Here is a 17,194-nt window from a genome sequence, read left to right on the forward strand (position 1 = left end):
AAGTGAGAGCTTCTGTCCTCTCCAGGAGCCCACGGCCCTATGCCCCCACTCTGTACCCCCACATCCATCCTTTTATGTCCTGCTCTGGGCCAGACTCGCCCATGGTGACAGAGTAAGAGGCAGAGCGCTTGGATCTGAACCCAGCACGACTGGATGCTGAGAACCTCTGCTTTATTTCACCATATGATAATGGGGTGCAGTCCGAGTATGCGGGTGCTGTCATTTTTGTCCTTACCACTCCCCGAATGGAGCCTTCTAGAATCTCTCAGGCCGGTGCCATCAGCTTTCTTGAAGGATTGCTCTTATAGCCAAACTCTGGAGCGAGGGGTGGGCACATGATGGGAAGTCAAGGCCCCTGGCCAGGGCTTGGCACACTCAGGAGTTCTTCAGGGGAAGAATCACTCCTCTTGGCTCTGTGTAGCGAGGGGCTTTTGGCCAAAATTAATAAAACCTGTTACTGAGGTGGGGGTTAGGGGGCAGGAGAGGTAAGCTCAAAATGTGGCCAGCAGACCCCAAGGAGGAAATAGGGCAGGCCTGGGCCCTTCCTGTTGGCACATCTTCAGTTCTTGTGAGGGGTGCAGAGGCTACTAATGTCAGATGTGACTGGCATGGAGCCCGAGGGGGTGAGGATGTGTGTGTGTGTGTGTGTGTGTGTGTGTGTGTGTGTGTGTGTGTGTATGTGTAGCAGTTGAGGGGCAAAGATGAGGCTGACAGTGTCTATGGCCGGCCACCTTGCCGCTGCTATTCCCATGTCTTTCTTATGTATGTTACCTAGGCCCTCATCTCATTTCTGCCCAGGTGTGGTCACCAAAATTGCAGACAGGCCCTGGAACGGTAGCTTTCACTATACAGGAGCTAAGCAATGAAGAACAAGCCTTGTTCATTTTCTTCTAAGCCTCATTCAGAATATGATAAACATACCTATGGCTTTGGGGGAATGGTGAAGGTCACTGTGACCACTCATACAGATGTGAGCACGGGCCTGGTGCACAGGAGGGGCTAACCAGCTGTTATGACTATTTACATTCTATCCACGAGGGAACTGAACTCTCGAGGGGTAAGTGCCCCCATCAAGGTCAGGTAGCATGCCCAGGGAAAGCTGGGATTTGATGTCAGGGCCCAGAAAGGGCACTGAGATTTGGTGGCTCTATGACAGCGGTTCCAAGCCTGAGCTCTCTGCCACCTAGCTGTGCAGAGGCCCTGCCTTGTGGGGACCCATCCCCCTTGCTTCTGCATGTGTCGAGCTGGGTGAGCGCAGCTCCTTCATTATTGGGTGGTGTGGCCACCCCACAGCAGACGGGACCATCTCCAGTTGGCTTGGGGTTTTCTTCTACACAGCTCAGGGCACAAGCAGGACAGGTGTTAGCTCCATTTTTATTTTCTTTTTGTCTTAAGCTTAGTTATTTGAGATTATACTATCATTACATCACTTCTCCTGTCCTGCCCCACCCTTCCCTCCGTGAGCTCCAGCCCTCACCTGGAGATCGTGCTCTGACACCCAGTACTGCCTGCCCCTTCCCAGACACCGCTCCTGTCTTCCTGTAAAGGCTCTTGTGTGACTGAAGGCTGTGTTTGGGTATGAGCACAACCCAGGCCTAAAGAACAGAGGCCAATTGTCTTGTCTCAGAACCTGGGCCTTCAAGGAAGCTCGGAGACAATGGCCCTCACGCTTGTCTGAGTAGGAAAGGCCTTGGTGATAAAACGTTCCCTGAGGTCAGGTGGCGAGTGCCTGTCAGGCCATGGTGTACTGGCTGAGTGCCAGCAGGCACTTCATTTCATCTTCACCTCAGCTCTGCAAGGTGAGAACCCTGATTCTTCCTGCTTGAAGGGCAAAGAGGCCCACCCAGGGGAAGCCACATCCTGTTTGCCTGTCTTCAGAACCACAGGGCTCAGAGAGCACATGACCTACCATGCCAACAAGATCAACAAAGTAGGTGCTCAAAAGCCATTCCAGAGGGAGGTGATCCCAACCAGGCCTACTAGCCTTCTGTGGTCATGGAGTTTCCATATGACAAAGACTTGTCCAGGTTGGCTCAGGGGTGTCTGAACCCCTCCCATAGGTCTCTATCCTAAGCCTGCCAGAGGCAGGTGACTTGCATGCTGGATAAAACCACCCTGACAACAGGAGTCAATGGCGAGTATTTATTGATTGCGGAGGGTAGTCTACATGGATGGCTCCCACACTCCCAGCTGGGACCTGGCCGGTTCTGGCCAGCTCCAGTGCAGGTCTTCACCAGGAGGGAGAAGAGCCAGGGTTCTAGGAGGAGACTGGGGTGAGCTTGAGGGCACCCTGGAATCAAAGAAGAGTCAATCCCGTTAGTTTATTGCTTTGACTTGGTTTTTACTTCCTGCTTTTTGGGGGTTGCCCTGCTTTTGTCCTCCATGAAGGAATCCCTGGTGTTGGGAACCAGTCATGACCCGAACATGCATGTGCAGAGCACGTAACACAGTTGTAAGCTGAGGGTTTGGGTACAAACAGTAATTTCTTCTAGCGCTCTGTGGCCCAGTCGAAGGGTTTGTACTCAGTGGTTGTGTGTGTATGGCAGTTGTCCTCAAGCCCACAGGGGGTTGCTAAAACATTTTATAAATGCAGACTCCTGGCTATCAATAGAGGACACCTGAGTTTTAAACAGTTGTCTATTGAAAAACAAATCGAAACAAAACTAAGTGTAATAATAAAACTTGCTCTGGTCTTTTTCCCAAGATTGGATTCTGATCACAGCGCCAAGCAAAGTAGAAGTGAGCGACGAGCTCATGACCTTGTCGTCTGTGTTCCACCGTCTCCTCTCACATGCTGGCTTTAACTCACTCTGTTTTACTCTCTTCACACTAGTTCAAATGTATGGTGCACCCAGCTATAGAACACAACCGATGAATTGCTGGCTACAGAGGAACCAATAGAGGCAAATGGAACACTTGGAAGTAGGGGGAATATGGATTTAGATCTGGGGATTTCTCCATAATTAAATGGCTCAGGAGCTCCGTGATCCTAATGGGCACCTTGGAGGAAAATCAGGACTTATAAGAATCACAGGTTTGGCCCAGAGTGCCTCTGCAGAGCAGGGCTGAACACCTTACAACAGTAGGGCGGTCAGCAAGTCGTCTGTGGGCTTTCTCATCATTAGCATCCCTTCCTCTTCTAAGGAGCCAGAGGTTTCCTTCTCTTTTGTTCATTGTTGTGGCCAGTGTTTGCACATAGTAGGTGCCTAATAAATTCCCACTGGTCTGCTGACCAAGATGGACACTTCATTGACTGGCTCATGAAGAAATTTGGACAAAAGCAAGGGGTTATGGGAGCAGGTTTCAATCGCAAATCCTGACTCTGCCACCAGTAGGCTGTGTGGCTTTGGAAAAGATCTTGCTGTCATTGAGTCTCAGTTTCCTCATCTGAAAAAGGAGACCATACCAGGATTCACCTCATGAGCTCAGTATGAAGATGACAGACAGTTGGTGCTGACATTGTTGTTAAGGCCGACGCAGGTGTGAGGCACCTGACTCTGTGCAGCCCCTTTCCGAGCTGCAGCCGGGAATGGTACTTGTTTCCCAGTCATTTATCAAACACTGAGGGTGTGTCAGGCCTTGCTGACCGTACTCCTCGGGGCAGCTGCACGGACAACCCAGCAGTCACTCTGCTCTCCTCAAGCTGAGGTCTTTTAACCACACAGGTGTGTGTGTAATCTGAGGTCTACAGCATTGGGCGCTGCCTCATATCCCAGACCTCTTCCTCATCTTTCCTGGAACAGTAAACACCTCAGCCTCAGGGCCTTTGAACTTGCTGGTCCTTTTGGTAGGATACTTTCCCCACCATCCACAGGGCTCACCATCTTGCCTTCCACGTACCAGCAAGCATCACCTTTTCAGAGAGGCCTTTCCTGCCCACCCCATCCATACCAGCATCCCACTTTCTCTCTGAGCCTGTCTCTTTTCCTTCCCAGCCTTTATTTACTCTATTCTATATATTAGTTTATATAGGTGTCTCTCTTGCTAGAATGTAGGTTATCTCAGGGCGACAGTGTTTTCTGTTTCTATGACCTGAAGCACTAGGAGCCATGCCTAGCACATATTACGCCATCAAGAATGTTCCTGAATAAGTGAGTGAGGGGCTAAAGGACGAAAGGCAGGTGGGGAGGAGCACTGGCTTTTCACTTACAGGTGCCCACAACCTGACAGAGCCAGGAGTGGTGGCATGTAGGCCACCCCCGCCCACACTGGTTATTTCTACACGCCTCTCACCTTGTTCACAGACAACACGGATTTCTCATATCCCAAGGCTCTCACCAGCGACAGGGAGGCTCCAGTTCTCACTTTGCCTGAAATAACAAATGCAGGCAGAGAGTGATGGGTCAGTTTGGGCCTAGGTAGCAGTGGGCATGCTCGCAGTTCCTGGAGGCAAGCCTGGGATCTGGCATGTAGGACCTGATCTGTTTCCCCCCTTCTGCATGTGTGTCCTCTACTCCGGCATTCGCCTAACCCTATCTGGGCCTCTGGCACCAGATTCTGGTTGTCCCACAATGCACATCACATCATCTAACACTCTTGCTGAAGAACAGCCATGGCTCCCAATACCTGCTGCAGAAGTTTCTCTCCTTGAGATTTCCCACTCATAGAGCAAAATTTAAAAGGCAATGATGTCACAGGTACCAGCGATCACCCCTCATGCAGGGTTATGATGTCACAGGTACCAGCAATCACCCCTCATGCATGGTTATGATGTCACAGGTACCAGCGATCACCCCTCATGCAGGGTTATGATGTCACAGGTACCAGCGATCTCCACCCCTCATGTATGGTGATGCTGTTACAGGGTACCAGATCTCCCCACTCCTCACACATGGTTGTTTGCTGCCTCCGAGATCCATGCACATTGCCCCGTTTTCAGGCACACAGAGGGTCTGTGTTGCCATTAAGCAAGTTGTGGCACTCTGCTCACAAAGCCCATTTAAGTGCTCTGTAGCTGGACCTCAAAAGAGTCAGAGCGGTTTGTGCTAGCAAACCAGGACGCCGCTGCTTTTTAAAGAAGCTGCACAGTTTTTACTGCACTTCTCTTAAAGCAGCCTGCCCTTGCTTGACGTGAACCCATCTAGGAAAAAAAAAAGTTTGTAGCTACCAAGAAACGGTGCTAAACTCTGTTCTTTTTTGCCTAGAATTTCTTTTCAAGCTCTCTCAGGTTTTAAGTGGATTTAGTTGGCCATGTTGGCGCACAAACAAGCAACCTCCTGCAACACATGGTGATGCTATTACAGGTACAGGTCTCCCCACCTCTCATACATGGTGATGATGTCAAGGTACCAGTGATCTCCACCCCTCATGCATGGTGATGATGTCACAGGTACCAACAATCTCCACCCCTCATGCATGGTGATGATGTCACAGGTACCAGTCTCCTCACTTCTCACTGCTTCCTCTCACTCTTATCTCTGAGGAAAGTACTCTTACTTTTCCCTTTCACAGCTGGAGAACCTGAGGCCCAGGAGGACCAGGCAGCTTGTCCAAGGCCAGCCAGCCAGCAAGAGTAGTTGGGCACTTGAGCTCAGTCTGCCTGCGGCCCCTTGAGTGAGCTCTAACTGTCTGTTTGCACGTGGTTCTAGCTGGCACTATGAATCTGGGGACTGCCAGCCCCTCCCTGCCTGCCTTAGGTCTGTCATTAGTAAAGGACCAGGCTGGGAGGGGGATTCAGGAGGGGGAAGAAGGAGGGGAAGGCAGGAGGGGATGCAGGAGGAGAATACTGGAGGGAAATGCAGGAGGTGGAGACAGGAGCAGGAGGGAAGAGTATGAGGCAGAAGGGTAAGGCAGAGAAGAAGGGAGGAGGGGGATATGGGAAGGGAAGGTAGGAGAAAGAGGCAGGATGGGGAGACAGGAGTCTTTTCCAGTCGGTGACTAGGAAGGCTCCCTGGAGCAGGGAGAATTTGAACTATGCTTAGAAGATGGGTGCGTGTGGTAGTTTGAAAGAAAACGTCTCTTTATAGCAACAGAAACCCTAACTAAGACAGTGGGCCATGAATAAAAGGTGAAGGCAGGAGGTTCAGCAGCTTAGGAAGGGGGACTCACCGTTCTCATTGGGCAGCAATGTGTAATTAAGGATCTTGGTCAGGGTGCCCTTCATGACTTCCGGCTGTGAGAAAGAGGAAAGCCATTACCAGGCTGCTTGTTCGGTCCTCTAGGTCATCACAGGGCTCCTTACTCGTCTCCCATGACAAGGGCAGCCAGTAGGCTTGTGTTGGAGTACCAGATCTCCTGCAGGCTGGAGCTGCCTTGGCGGACCAGATAGACTGTGGAGAGGCCCTCACTGATCTGGCTGTGGCTCATTGATAATGCTCTACACTCAGGGACTTTGTTCCAGCCAGCAGCACCCCGAGGGAATGCTGTTTTTGAATCAAAGAAAGCCAGATGTCCAGATTTTCACAAACCTTACATTAAAACATTGTTTTTTAAGACAGAAAATGATAGAAACCAATGAAGTGTCAGGTGTGCTAATGGATACCTACAGTTCCAGCAATCAGAAGGTAGAGGCAGAGGCAGGAGGATTGTCTTGAGTTTCAAGACTGGCTCCAGAGCTACATGGTGAGACCAGTCTCAACAAAACAAAACAAAACACCAAAACCTACCACCAACAAAGCAAATGAAAATTGAAACCAAACGGCAAAACCACTACCTATAACAACAACAAAACTCAAAATAATGCAAAGCAAAACAAACCCCCAAAGATGAAGATAAGACTCAGCCCGACTGAGCTCTCTTCAGGCTAGGGACCTGGGAAGCTGAGAATCAGAGGGAAGGGGCAGGGTCAGTGGAGGGGCATTGTTTATAATAGAGAACATGCTTAGATCTGGACATGATTGGTGTTCTCAGTTATGTCTGTAGACAGTGCGCAGTAGAACTGGAAACCTGCAGACCAAACTTTCGAGGGAAGAGAGGAGACCTCCAGCCCACCCTGGGGTTCCTGTGATAGCTTCTTCAAGCAAATCCTGGGTGGGTTGTCTCATTTTAGAATGGTCCATTCTGGCCCCATGCCCTTAGAGAGGATCTGTTAATACTTACATTGAACAGTTTAATATCTGAGATCATCAGCTTGATGCGATCAATACTGTAACAGAGATACTTGTGAGAGTGGTCCCTTGGGGTCTCGGTTAATAGCTTCGTTTACTGAGGACCTGCTGTGTTCCAGGCACAGGCAGGCTCTCATGGGGCAATGGTAAAGCAGGAAAGATACTTGCTTCACAGTGCCACAGTCTAACCAAGGTGGGCAGTGGCCCAAAAGACAGGAAATCACCCGAGAGTGAGGGAGGATTGGTGAACTAATTAGTTCAAGTCCTTTCTAGAGGGGCCCCTAATTCCTATTCAGCTACACATGTAGAAATGATTTCAGTTTGGGTGATGGAGTATTTTGATATCTATCTATCTATCTATCTATCTATCTATCTATCTATCTATCTATCTACCTATCTATCTATCTACCTACCTACCTACCTAACTTCTATGTATGTATGTATGTATGTTTGTATCTATCATCTGTCTTTCAATCATCTATATACCTACCTATCTAACTTCTATCTATCTATCTATCTATCTATCTATCTATCTATCTATCTATCTATCTTCTATCTTCTGTCTGTCTATCATCTACCATCTTCTACCTAGGTATCATCTTACCCTGTAAGGACTGAACAAAGTGCTCCCCTGAGCCTAAATTTATCATCGGAGCCTCCAGTTGGAGTACCTGAACTTAGTTTGGGACAGAAGGTGGTAGACCTTGCAGCGCTGGCAGGGGCACAGAGGTTCTTCTGTGCTGGACCCCAAGATTACTGCCTGGGGCAGTTACTGTTTCTGTCTTGAAAAGTTTCAGAATGGGCCATTTTAAACCTGAGTGAGGCATGGCAGGCAAGCCCTGTGGTGGGGCTGGCTTACTCTGTGGCTCCTGTAAAGCCCCTTCATTTTCTATTTGACATTCAGCTCTTAAGGCAGATCAGGCCTGACAAGGCAGCCTCCGTCATCAGCCATCTCTGGTGCCCCCTACTGGCGGTTTAGAGAAACCCACTGCCCTGGTCCAGCACTCAGCAGCACCTCACACAGATTCACACATTTATTTACCTGACGTTATTGAAGTTGAGCATAAACCGGTCACCTTCCATGTAAAACTGAGCTTCATAATTGGTATCCTGCAACAAGAGAACCAAGCCCTCAGTTTTTGAAGAGAATTTATCTTGAGGGAGGGTTATACAGGAAAGATCGAGGTCAAGGAAATCTGATTTGACTCTTGGTTACTGACTCTGTGACCTTGGGAAATAGATTAGCCTCTGTGGGCCCCACTTTCCATACCCTAGTCCCTGTTTGACAGGTGACCTTTCAGGCCTGGAATGACAATTCCAACACAGTCAACCTGCGCTGGCTGCTCACTGTGTGTCAGGCAGTTCAAACGCTTTCTTCAATAAGCCCCACCACCCCTCGAGGGAGCCCATCAGTCCTCTGGTGTCCCTGGGAGGAGGTCAGTGGCTCTGGGAAGCCCTAAGCACCCTTAATATGATCGCAAAGCTCAGTGGCTAAGTCAGGCTTGACCCACGGATCTCAAGCCTTGCATCAGCTTGATCCCGAGGGCCCATCGCTGGGCTCCATTATAGCCAGGTAACCAATTCTTCCTGCTGTGCTTCCCATTGACCATGGAGGGGTCATCAGGGGTGAGGTTGGCCTGAGAAGTGGGTTCCCACACTGTCTTTCACTGCAAGGTCAGGAAGTCAAGAAGAACTCTCTGGGAGGTACCAATACACCTATAGTCTGTAAAAGGCACCCCTGAGATTGTGTGGTGTAGAACCCCCCTCCCCCTGCCGCTATGAGGAGTCAACTTCTCCTCACAACAGATACTGCTCGCCCCCTCTGGGCAAGCCCGGGTGGCGGTACTCATGAGCCTGCCTTTCTCCAGCCTTTGCTGCCCTCTGGAGTATATGTGGTTGCCGCCCTACTCTGACACACCTCTTCCTTCCAGGATGGGCTCTGCCATTCAGCGGCTGCATGTTGCCTGTTCTCTGGAGAATGCCCCTAGCTGGAATGTAGCTGCCTTAGTGGGAGTTATGACTCTCTCTCCCTAGGGTTGCTGGTGGCTAGTGAATGGCTGATGGGCCCCCAAAGTTCTTGACTCTTGGTTCACAATGAAAAGAAAGACCTCCCCAGTCTTTTTTTTCTATGCTACAGACACTTGAACTCACAATGCCGAGGGAGAAGAAGGGCCGGACATCTGTATTGGTTGGGAATACTTCCAGGATGATACTTTGGGCTGCTGTGGCACCATCCTCATTCAGCACGATCTGGGGACCGCTGTAAGTGGCAATCTTCACCATCTGGGTGGGTCCCAGCCTGTTCGCTGCCTAGAAAGACATGAGACTCACACGCCTGGTTACAGTGCACAGGCCCTTGTGGCCCCCTCTGGTGTTTCCCCATGCTTCAGCCTCCGCCCTCTCCAGTGCCCAGTGTGGGTGTTCTCTGGTTTCTCAGCCTGGAGCAGGGCCTTAGAGTTGCCCTCATCACCCAGCGCCAGTCCATCCAGGTAATCATCAGATTTAAGATTCTCTGCTAGATTGAAGGAAGTCTCTGGACTTCCAGAGGGCCTGTTCCCCATAGTGGAAAACAAGAGAGCACCCCACATCTCTTCTCCACTGCAGAGACCCAAGGACAGTGGCAGCAAGCACACAGCCATCTACAGATGAGAAGCAGACCCACCTCCGCATTGATCTCCTTGATGTCTGCCTGCAGCTGGCGGGCTATCTCAGGAATCTGGAGAGAGGGAAGGAGATGTGAGTCAGCTGCATCATCAATCATGCTGCAGTACGAGGACTGGAGTATGTGTTGGTACTCAGGCTCAGGAGAAATGAGGATACTGATCAGTTAGTGACCACTGGAGTGCAGGCACCATCCCTGGGTTCCTCAGGATCCTGAAAGCTCTTGAGCTCCCTGAGGATATCTGGAGGAGGAAATAGGCATACCCAGTCCCCTAAGGCAGAACCAGGACCCAAGCTGGGTGTTTAAGGGATGCTTTTGACTCTAGCATCAAATGTCAGAAACAGGGTCTCTCTGAAGGGAGGGCGGAGTTGATCATTATTGGGAGTTCCCACCTCAGGCTCCTTTCAGTGGACTGATGACGCAGAGGTGAGTTATTCCTGCTCGCAGTGGGGCTTACCACGAATCTGAGCAGGATCACGAGCTCCTCCTTGGGGACCAGAGTGTTCACAATGGCATTCACCAGGTCCTGCCTCACGAGCAGGCTGAAAGGGGCCCCGTCTGGGGTGGTCTCCATCAGGGAAGTCACAGAGCTGTTGAACCAGTTGGTCACCCTCGCCTGTGAGTCCAGCAGCTTGGCCTGAGGAGACACAGGGTGTGGTTTGAGGGCTTTGATTCTGCATTGTATCCCATAACCACCTGGGAGGAAAGGACTGTGCTGAGGGGGGATGTTGGCTCCCAAAAGTCTCACGATGGAAGCCTCATCTCAGTGTAGCAGGGTTGAGAGGCGCGTCCTTCAAGAGGTGACTGGGCCTTGATCACTGGTCGGTGCTGGCACAGGAGTGGCCTAGTGACTGCAGGTGTGAGTAGGTCTTTGGAAGGTAAGCTCAACCCCTGGCTGCCCTTGCTGTCACCCTCGTTCACTCTTCTGTCTTCCACCATGGGCTGACCCAGCATGGAGACCCTCACCAGAAGATGCACCATGTTCTTGGATTTCTTAGCTACCAGGACCATGAGCCCAGTAAACTTGTTTCTTATAAACCATTCAGGTACTGTGTCCAGGCAACACAAAGGAGACTAACCCAGATGCCATTCTGTCTGCTCCCCAGCTTTGCCTTTGTGTTGGGAAGCTTAGATTGATGAAGGCAATGACTGTCAGGTATCTGGTAGCCTCCACTCCTGAGTCCCTTAGATTACTTCTACTTTCCCTTCATCCCTCCCTCAGTTTCTTTTTCCATCCTTCCCCCTATCCTTCTGCCTCATGTTTATAGAGATGGCATCTTCCTATGCTTCCTAGGCTGGCCCCTAATGCCTCAGCTCCCATGAACCCCTGTGGGCTCCGTCTTCAGAGTGCCTAGGATTGTGGATGCGTGCTACCTGTGCCTAGCTTGTAACTGAAATGCTTGCTTTTCACTTGGGTTTCAACCTCTCAAACCCTTTATGAAGACAGGATTCAGATTGTAACAGAGCAGAAGCAACTGCCCCAAGCTGTGGTTTCCAAGGGATTCCTGAGAACAGGTCTGGGACTCACACCACCCACAGGGTGTGCACAGTGTGGTATTTTACAGAGTCCACTGTTACCGGGTGCCTCCTGTCTGGGAAGCCAGCATGTTTCATCTAATTGTCTCCTAGTATTAAAATATATATTTTACAGTCAAGGAAACTGAGGCTCAGAGATGTGAAGAAATCTGCCTAGAGCTACACAGCCAGGGAGTCATGGATCCAGGAATGCTAAGGCTATATGCTCCTTGAGGATGCCTCTGTCCTGAGGCCATGCTGCAATGTCATCAGAAGTCTGGGGTTTGGCAGGAGCTTGCCTGAAAGCCCAGGGAACCATACACACGTAGTCAAAGGCTGAGGTCAGGACCTTTGGGTGGTGGGGCGGTATTAGGCCCTGGGTGGTCATAGAGGCACAGCTGTTCCTCAGTGTCCCCACTTGGCTCTGAGGTCTGTTCACTCACCTTCAGGTTGAGCATGATATTACTGTCCTGGATAGCAGGAGACAGAAGGTCAAACGTCAGGGCTCCAGGGCTGAGGCCAACGGGTGCTTCTCGAGGCAAGAAGAAAGCTTGTGAGGTTGGAGGATGGGGTTGGGTGGGATGGTTTTCTACAGCCCCGGCCTCTAGGTAGGAACACTGCCAGAGTCAGGAAAAATGATGCTGTTGGTGGTAACTATGGCAATGATTATAGGGACCATTCAAAACACCAGCACAGAGATAGACTTTTATGTGTTTAACTGGAACCCATCTAGTCCTATGCCAAACCTGAAAGTCTGTTTCTAACCTGTGCCTCCCTCACCTCACTGCAACCCACTCTGAGCACTGAATGCAGATGTGCACCTACAAGTTCAACCATCACCTGTGTTTGCCTTGGTTTTCCCCACTTGGTGAACAGGGATGGAGATATCCCATCTTCCCAACTGTTGGGTGGAGATGGCAATGCACGGCCTGTTCCTGCCCTCTTCCAGCCCCTGTCACTGATCTCTCGTTCCTCGAGTCTCACACACGCTAGGAAAGCCATGGCCATAACAACCTACTTCTAATTGGAGCAGGAGGAATTAGGCTCCAGTCTTCTGTATCACGAATGTCCTCTGTGAGCTCGGAGGAGATTTTCCCACACGTGCAGTCAGGCAATTGAGTGCACCGAGGAAGTGAGACAGAAATGCCCAGCCCTGGATTTAGCCCTCAGATGTGCTAGGGCCTTTCCTTTGTTCCCCTCGTCTCACTCTGGCTACCCTGTGACATGCCTTATAGGATCCTAAATCAGCACATGGTAGGGTTTTCTTCTGCCTTGTTGATTACCACTCTTAGGAGATTAAGAAGGACCAGTTTCCAAGGTTGAGGGTAGAAGCCTATAACATCTCCTCTTTGCTACTTTCAGGGAGGGAAAAATGACATCTGTTCTGGGCACATAGCTCACTTCTGTCCCTGCTCCCTCCTCTCAGTAGCACACAGTAATCAGTCTACCACTTATCCACCCACCGACCACCCATCATCCACCCACCCACCCATCATCCATCCATCCGTCCGTCCATCCATCCATCCATCCATCCATCCATCCATCCATCCATCCATCTATCCATCCATCTGGCATGCATTGACTTTTAAGCAACTCTGTGTTAGGCAGTGTATTCTATATGTTCAGAACTTTCCTATAATCTTTAAATGGTGACTATAATCCTTTGAGGTTGGGAGGTAGGAAGCCTTATTTTACAGATTAGGAAACTGAGAACAAAGGGTAGAATGACTTCCCCCAAATCAAGGAGCAAGTCAGCATCAGAGCTGAGCTTTAACTCGGCTCTATCTGAGTATCTGCTCACATAGAGCAGTGGTTCTCAGCTTTTGGGGGCTGTATATCAGGTAACCTGCATATCAGATATTTGCATTACAATTCACAACACTAGCAAAATTAGTTATGAAGTAACAATGAAATAATTTTATAGTTGGGGGCCACCACAGCATGAGAAACTGCATTAAAGGGTTGCAGCCTTAGGAGGGTTGAGAACCACTGTCTTAGATAGACCCTTGCACATATAAGATGACCATGGCGTTGAAGCTACAGCATCTGGACAGGGTTTAGCAAGTGCTTTGTGCTGGTGCTGGGTCCAAAGCGCTGATTGGACACGAAGGGGTGGCCTCTTCTGGGTAGAGGTGGGGCCTGAAGTCCAAGCCTGCAGATAAAGGAAAGATAGTGGAGACAGCAGAGCCCTTACCTGTTGCCAGCTTCAGGAAGTCACTGTACGTGTCATCGAAGGCTTGCTGGATCACAGGGCACAGCTGCACCAGCACAAATGCAGGGCCATCAGTGAAGAGTTGGTCCCACGCCCACAGTGTCCCGGGCTTGGTCTCCCCCAGCCCGAGTCTCACTGCAGTGCCCCAGCTAGTCAAATATTCATCTGTGGAGTTGAGGACTCACAGGTTTGCCCACCTCTGTCCGCCATTGCTGTACAGAGTCCATAGCTGTCCTAAGGGCCACTCAGGGCCTTTCTGCAATAGTTTGTCTTTTGTCTTATGCCCAGATTGTGCCTGGCCTGCCATCTCCCCTCTCCAGGACACCCATGATTACTGAAAGGAGCCCATGCTTCCTTAGAGCAAGCCAAGAATTCACTTGTTCATTCCATAAGAACTCAGAGCTCCTCCCACTTCAGACTCTAGGGCAGAGGCCAACTGGGCCACCCCATCAGACGGAAGCAGTCTCTGTATCTTGGTGACATCTAGTGGACACAGATCAATGATGCTTCTACATACCTCTCCTCTCAGCCCAGCCCCAAAGTGTCAAAGAATAGGTAGCTCCTGGAGTCAGTAGTGCGGCTTTAGCCGGTCTGCTGGAGGGTGTGTGTGTGAACATTTGCCCTGCTATCTTTAGGATCCTCAGACCCTTCGGTGCTTAGCTGCTCTAATGGAAGGACCGTCTCACCGGCTACCCCCTTCAATATTCCTGTGTGATAGTGTATTTTGAGAAATGCTAACTTGTGAACAATGGTTCCCTGCTTCCATATGCTTTCCTAACCCGTGGCCCAGAGAGGAGGAGGAACAGGTGGAGTGACAGCTGACTCGGGGGTTAGAATTCTAATACTAGTGAGCAATTGGCTTGCGCTGGAAACCACATGTGTCTGCTTATTCTCCTATTTCCTAACTCTCTCCAACCTCTCCTCTTCCAAGAAGAACCAGGATTGTTTCCTCCCTCCCTCCCTTCCCCCTTCCTCTCTCTCTTCTCCCTTCCCCTCTCCCTCCTTCCCCCCTCCTTCCTTCTTTTTCTCCTTTCCTTCCTTTCCCTCTGAGGATCGTTCCCAGGTCTCACACATGCTCACTAAGTGCTCTACCACTGAGCAACACCTCCAGTCCTTTTGGCTTACTTTTAGCTTTGAGGAAGGATCTTGCCAAGTTGCCCAGACTGGCCTTGAACTTTCTCTGTAGCACAGGCAAGCATTGGACTTCTAACCTCCTTTCCTAGACTCCTGAGAAGCTGAGATTACAAGCCTACTCCAGACTGGTCAATGCTGTTTTTAAATGAACTCTATAAAATATAGGATCCAGGGGCCTGGAGAGATGGCTCAGCAGTTAAGAGTGTGTATTACTCTTTCAGAGGACCCAAGTTCGACTCACAGCACCCTCCCCAGGCGCTCAAACCTACCTGCAGTTCCAGCTTCTGGGATCAGATACTCCTGGCCTCAGTGAGCACCCACGTGTGCAGAATATGCTCCTTCTCCCATACACACCCATACACGTGATATTAAGAATAAGCTGGATCTTTGCAGTAAAATAAAATCTCATTTATGATTTTTTTCTCTTTTCTTTTTTTGTGGTGCTGGGCCTCATGCATGCTAAGTAAGTGCATCATCACCAAGGTACATTTTTACTTTTTTTAAAATAATTTGATTGTTTTTCTTTTTTCTCTGTAACATGTAGACATTTAGTCTACTAATAACAGATTCAGTAGACTGTTTCCCAGCATAGAAACAGGGGTTGAAGCTTTACCAAGAATGAATTAAAAAAAAAATCGAGCACAATTCAGAAGCAGAAGCAAAATGCCACCCAGTTTTTTTTTCTTGAAGGTGACTTCGTAGGATTTGATACAGTTTTGAACAATTTGGAGGGAAACTAATACTCTATTGTTTTAAAATAAAATCCCATCATGCATATGATATGTTGTTTTAAATATCACTGTTGTTTTAAAGTAATCTTAATATAGCCATTTCATTAAAAATGTCTTTTGATACACAGTTAAATATGATCCAACTATTATAACGATTATAAATGCTAATGAGGACCACAGAACATCAGGTACAGTCACATAAAAATATGAGTGCCTGTGGTTAGAGCTGGAGATGCACAAATGGCCAAACATTGGACTAGACCCAATATGAATATTTTCTTCCCGATTTGTGCTAGTTATTATGCCATCTTTTCCATTTAAACATTGCCATGGTGCCAACGAGACAAGTGGCATCTTGTAGGCTTCTGGCTAAGAAATGACAGCCGTTTGACAAGGAGCTCTGAGCCCTCTGGGTAACCACCGAAGCAAATGCACCTTGAATTTACAGTGGAAATCACAGGTAATTATGAATGGATCCTCTTACGGCATTTTAGTTTACCTGTGGCATATTGGGGTTGCAGGCGCCTTCTGTTGTAGAAGGCTTGCCTAGCAGGCGGGAAGCCCTGGGTTCTAGCCCCAGCACCACACACACACACACACACACACGCACACGCACACGCACACGCACACACACACCTGAGTTTACTGGCACAGATGAAATAGATGCAGTTGCTCTGGTGGACTGTGGGTTGTACTGCCTACAAAGCCTTCTGGAAGGCTGAGCTGGGCATGCCACAGCTCGCTCATGACAGTGTTCCAGCACAAGATACTGTATATTCAGGAATTTCCAGCTTAGGATTTAAAGGTAAGGTACATAGACTTGCATAAAAACCACTAAAATAAGCTTAATAAAGGCAGAAAGGCCACCCGTCCCTGGGTGTTTTGCTCAGCACCCACTGCTGTCTACTGCTCTTGAGGTCTATTGCTCTTGCCTACTGTCTGTTTGGTGCGGTACCTCACAGAAGCTCGCTACTATTGTGCGCCTTCTTACAGTTCTGTCCCACGACACCCCTTTACTAAAGTCAGCCTGGAGGTAGGATTAACAGCCAGGAAGTCAGCAAAAGCTCCGCATAGTTTCCACCCTCAGCCCTTATTGAGACAAGTGTTAAAAGCTTAGTCAGCACGTCACTGATCAAAGCTTCCTGACTGGCTGTTCTGTTACATTGACCTCAATGATTTTGCTGACTCAGTGGCTCAATTCATTGACTCAGTGGTTCATTGCTTCAGGAATTATTCAGTCCCAGAAGGATCTCACCCAAGGAGACCCGACTCGGTTGGCACCAGCCTGCAGTCCCACCCTAGCCCTACAGGGGATGCCATCTCCATAGGCCAGAAGCCTGGATTTACTCACGTGGTTTTTCACCATCTGGGGCAGGGCTGGCACCAGGAGATTCATGACATTATTTGCCAAGGAGTTGACCATGAAGGAGAGCCTTTGGCAAAGCAGAGTGGGAGATTAGGAAGCTTGTAAGAGAGAATTGGCCCTGTTTTATAGAGTGGTATGGGATCCTGGGAGGAAGGAACTGGCTCAAGTGTACCCGGGGTATTAGCCAAAGCTGAAGAAGAGGCTGAGCTGAGGGCAGACATCGACCTGGGTATTGTCTTTACAGATCTGGGCTGACATTAGGATGCTGGGAGCTGACGGGTCCCCTGAGAGGTGACATGCACTTGTATGAGTAGGTCACTCTTGCGGCCTGGAAAGTGTCATCAGCAGCATTTTCCAGAGCAGAAAAGGGAACCATTTGAAGGTGACTTGCCCAACATCACCCAGTCAAGGAAGAAGATAAACTTGCTTTGGGCTCACCTAGGTCTCCCTGGGTGATCCGGGAACCCTAAATGGAGGCTCTGCTCTGTCTGCAGGTGTTTGCCCCATACCCACCCCACACACCCCTAC

The 17,194-nt window shown here is 49.6% G+C and overlaps 1 protein-coding gene across 1 annotated transcript in view; it reads right to left on the reverse strand.

Annotated features, from left to right (window-relative positions):
- Window positions 1-2,128: 2,128 nt before the first annotated feature.
- Window positions 2,129-17,194, reverse strand: part of Bpifb1 (BPI fold containing family B member 1) — a 30,435-nt gene continuing 15,369 nt past the window's right edge. The window contains exons 6-16 of the mRNA XM_048431505.3: window positions 16,652-16,733; window positions 13,418-13,481; window positions 11,667-11,752; window positions 10,166-10,345; window positions 9,709-9,762; window positions 9,198-9,356; window positions 8,089-8,156; window positions 7,039-7,084; window positions 6,049-6,112; window positions 4,234-4,310; window positions 2,129-2,290 (exon numbers count right to left, since the gene is read on the reverse strand). Coding sequence (XP_048287462.3) covers window positions 2,258-2,290; window positions 4,234-4,310; window positions 6,049-6,112; window positions 7,039-7,084; window positions 8,089-8,156; window positions 9,198-9,356; window positions 9,709-9,762; window positions 10,166-10,345; window positions 11,667-11,752; window positions 13,418-13,481; window positions 16,652-16,733 — 913 coding nt within the window. The 3' untranslated portion in view covers window positions 2,129-2,257. The remainder of the gene's footprint in view (window positions 2,291-4,233; window positions 4,311-6,048; window positions 6,113-7,038; window positions 7,085-8,088; window positions 8,157-9,197; window positions 9,357-9,708; window positions 9,763-10,165; window positions 10,346-11,666; window positions 11,753-13,417; window positions 13,482-16,651; window positions 16,734-17,194) is intronic.

Source organism: Myodes glareolus, chromosome 10 (genome assembly GCF_982192425.1).
Source record: "Myodes glareolus chromosome 10, mMyoGla1.1, whole genome shotgun sequence".
NCBI classification, from domain to species: Eukaryota; Metazoa; Chordata; class Mammalia; order Rodentia; family Cricetidae; genus Myodes; species Myodes glareolus.